General features: G+C 39.5%; 1 protein-coding gene across 1 annotated transcript; it reads right to left on the bottom strand.

The window, feature by feature from the left end:
• Nucleotides 1–2,759: 2,759 nt before the first annotated feature.
• Nucleotides 2,760–3,701, bottom strand: LOC142140153 (olfactory receptor 5AP2-like). Its single transcript, XM_075198005.1, has one exon. It carries the CDS (start codon nucleotides 3,699–3,701, stop codon nucleotides 2,760–2,762), a length of 942 nt encoding a protein of 313 aa, XP_075054106.1.
• Between the last annotated feature and the right edge of the window lie 277 nt (nucleotides 3,702–3,978).

Here is a 3,978-nt window from a genome sequence, read left to right as displayed (position 1 = left end):
GGAGTAACCAGTGTGTATACTCAGTGTCGGACTGGGGCATGAAGGGCCCACCGGGGGACTGCAACACTAGGGGCCCACCAGAGGGGGTGTGGTCTCCATCATAGAGGCGGGACCTGACACTAGAGGGGGAGTGGTTAGTGTAGTATATAAAGCATACAGTGTGTGTATAAAGAATACACAGTCTTGACCTGCCCCTTAGATTGGGCAGAACAGTCACCAAAAATCAGGATTGTCCCACTAGAACAGGCTTGGCTAACCTGTGGTACTCCAGGTGTTGTGAAACTACAAGCTCCAGCATGCTTTGCCAATATATAGCAGCTTATTGCTGTAAGGGTATGCTGGGACTTGTAGTTTCACAACACGTGGAGTACCACAGGTTAGCCAAGCCTGTACTAGACTCAGAACATTTGACAGACTGTCCTACCTGTTGTTGTCGTCACTTTTACCACCTGTGGCTGCTGGTTTCTTTAGTTGTGGCTTGTCTGGATCCTGGAATGTTGAGGGCCCTATTTGGAAAAAATAATGGGTATATTTAGAAACGCCAACCATCCCTGCCATTAAATCAACAGCACCCACATTTAATAATTAGGCCTTTCTCCAGCCTCAACATTAAAGTAATAGTGCTCACATTTGATAAATAGATCTATTTCTCTCCAACCAACCCCAACATTAAATTAATAGTATTCCCATTTAATAAATAAACCTATTACCCTCCCTCTAAACAGCCCCAGCAATAAATTAATAGCATTTATGTTTTAATACATCCATTTCCCACGACCATTCCTAGCATTAAATAATTAATATTCACATTTAATAGATAACTCTCCTCCCCACACTCAGCCTCACATTCAATTATAGACCCAAACCACCTCAGCATTAAAGGTCCCATCACCCCCTCCCTATAGTGTTCTCTGTGCAGCCCCCCCTCACTATAGTTTAGTATAGTCAGCCCTCCTATGGTTTAGTATAGATAGGCAGCCCCCCTATGCCACATAGTAGTGCCCCAAAACAATGTTATGCCACACAGTAGTGCCCCAAAGTTATGCCACATAGTGCCCCCAATGTTATGCGACCCAGTAGTGCCCCAAATAATATGCCATGCAAGTGACCACAATTCACACACACACATATATATATATATATATATATAGTATAAACAAATGGTTAAAGAATATACTTACCGATATGTTGATTGCTGCAGGACAGGCTCTCACTGTCTTCTGGTAATCAAGATGGCAGGAACTGAACCATTCATAGCACTATTACTTGATCTCTAGATTGTTAGTGGTACCGGAAATACAGTGTCAGGGATAGTAAGGAACCTACAAATATGATATCTATAATGGCTTAACATGCTGGAAGTCCGGCCAAGCCTTTATAACCCCTGTCACCTGAAATAAAGGTCCAAAATGTTTCACTTACTATACTGTATACAAGTATAACTATGATCAATATTTTACTAAACTTCCAATTGAAATATCAGGCACGGCCATGTAGATTAATCAGGCATTCCCTGCAACGTTTCAGATGAGGACTGTATATTTATTGTATCCTTGTCACACACCCTCTTTAAACAATATGTTATTTTTATGTCAGTAAGAAGACAAATTGACTTAATAACTGTTATCCAGCACTTCTCATAGGCCCTGGCTGTAATCAGTCATACTTACCCTGCAGTATGTTATTCAAGTTACTTGTTTTATACCTTCCTATTACAAGTTATACATGATATTATGCTTCTGGCATGTCCAGTAATTTGCCAGTTACTCCTCTACTTCCCCACTATACAGCTCTGCAGATTTTGTAGCACCTTATAAAAAACAGTAATCGTGCTTACACCGTTTGATGAGGTTCCTGGTTTCTGGCTTCACTGAGAACTCAGAACACAGATCAGCTGACAGGGGGAGGGGGCGGGTCACATGATCGCAGCTGCGATCGCAATTGAAAGATGACTGGCTGTTAGTGACAGCCAGTCATCTTTCAATTGCGTTCGCAGCTGCGATCTTAATTGAGCAGCGGGGACGTCGGGTCCTCGTGAGGGGCCTCCAGGTAAGCTCCGCCCATGGGTAAAAGGGGGTGTGGCCGTACGGTAGCCGGGCCTACCGGTGGTTTAACCGGTAGCCCGCTGGGCCAGTCCGACCCTGTGTATACTTGCATCCCATGATAGCATAGAGAAAGCATCCTACGATAGTATACTTTTGCATTACCCTTTATGTACACGTTATAATAATGTAAGTAAGTGTAATAAACACAAGAAAGAAGTGTCTTCACAGTTGTCTAATAAAATATATACATATACAATATAAAATGTGTATTTTGCTAAAAATAAAACAGACATGTGTCCAACACTTCATGAACCCCAATATTGTATTTTGCCTGTGTTGCGCTAACCCTTATAAATGTGCAGTCTTTAGAAATTATATGCAGTACAAACTAGAAACTTCAATCCATAATACACATAATACAGTAACTGCGAAAATTTTTGAAGTTATACCATATAAAATAGTTACAGATCAGTGTTGTCTCCTTTATGTGAAATAGTTGCTGGAATACACACTTACATACTTGTCAAATATGGGAAGACAAAAATACAATGAAAACCCCCAAATATTCCATTTTTGTAAAAATAAAATCCAGATATTTATAATAAAAGTTAAATTTTTGCTTTTTAGAAAAAACATATAATCTCTTTATTAGAACATACATAATATATAAACATGGGACAAAGACAGATTTGGTATTTACTACCTATTGGTCTTTTATTTGCCTGAACAACAATATTTTGCTTTCATTTTCTTCAGAGCTTGGATTACTTCTTTGTTCCTCAAACTATAGATCAGTGGGTTTAACAATGGTATAATGACACTGTAGAATACAGAAGCAACTTGGTCTTGGCTCATAGCGTAAGTAGAGCTAGGTCTCAAGTACATGAAAAGTATAGTGCAGTAGAATATAGTAACCACCATTAAGTGAGAGGCACATGTAGAAAATGCTTTCTTCCTTCCATCCACAGAGCGGATTCTAAGTATCGTGGATATGATATAGCTGTAGGAGACTATAATAGTGGTAAGAGAGCTTGATTCAGCGAATCCTCCAAATATGAACATCAGTATTTCATTCATGGTGGTCTTGGTGCAGGACAGTTTCAGAAGAGGAGGAACATCACAGAAGAAATGATCTATCTTGTTGGTTTTACAGAACGGTAGCCGGAAAGTTGTAATTGTATGCAACGTGGCATTAAGGTAACCCAGAGTGTAAGCACCAGCCACCAGCTGTATACAAATCTTTTTACTCATGACAACTGAATATAGAAGTGGGTTACATATTGCTACATAGCGATCATAGGCCATTACCCCCAATAAGAAGCATTCAGTGGTCACTGAAGCAGCAAAGAAATACATCTGTACAGCACATTCTATGTAGCCAATGGCTTTCGACTTGGACAGAAAATTCACCAATGTTTTGGGGGTTATGATGGTGGCATAACAAAGATCAAGGAATGACAGGTTGTTGAGGAAAAAATACATAGGAGTGTGAAGCCGAGAGTCCACCCTGACAGCCACTATGATGCCAATGTTACCAAGCAGAGTCACAGTGTAAAAAATAAAGAATAGGCCAAATAGTATAATCTCAAGTTTTGGGTTATCTGTGAGTCCTAGAAGAATAAACTCCTTGTAATGTGTGTTATTCCAATTTGCCATGTAAAGTATTCCTATAAAGAAGAGAGTGTTTTACATTTTTGGAAATAAGAAACCAAGATATCAACATTTTGATAAACTATATCACCCTTATCTGGGACCATGGGAGGAGAATTAATCAACTGCAGAAAACCCACCTGAAAAGGAACAAGGAAAACATACAAACTCAAAGCAAAAAGTACCATAGTCAAAGTCTATGGCAGCAATAAACAGTATAAAGCTTTGTGTGAATCCAGTTCATTGGTGATGATATATAATGTGCACTAAATCTTGGTTTTCA

This window comes from Mixophyes fleayi, chromosome 2, assembly GCF_038048845.1.
Source record: "Mixophyes fleayi isolate aMixFle1 chromosome 2, aMixFle1.hap1, whole genome shotgun sequence".
Classification (NCBI taxonomy): Eukaryota; Metazoa; Chordata; class Amphibia; order Anura; family Limnodynastidae; genus Mixophyes; species Mixophyes fleayi.
The sequence above is the reverse complement of the archived record's forward strand: the minus strand, read 5'-3'. Positions and strand labels throughout refer to the sequence as shown.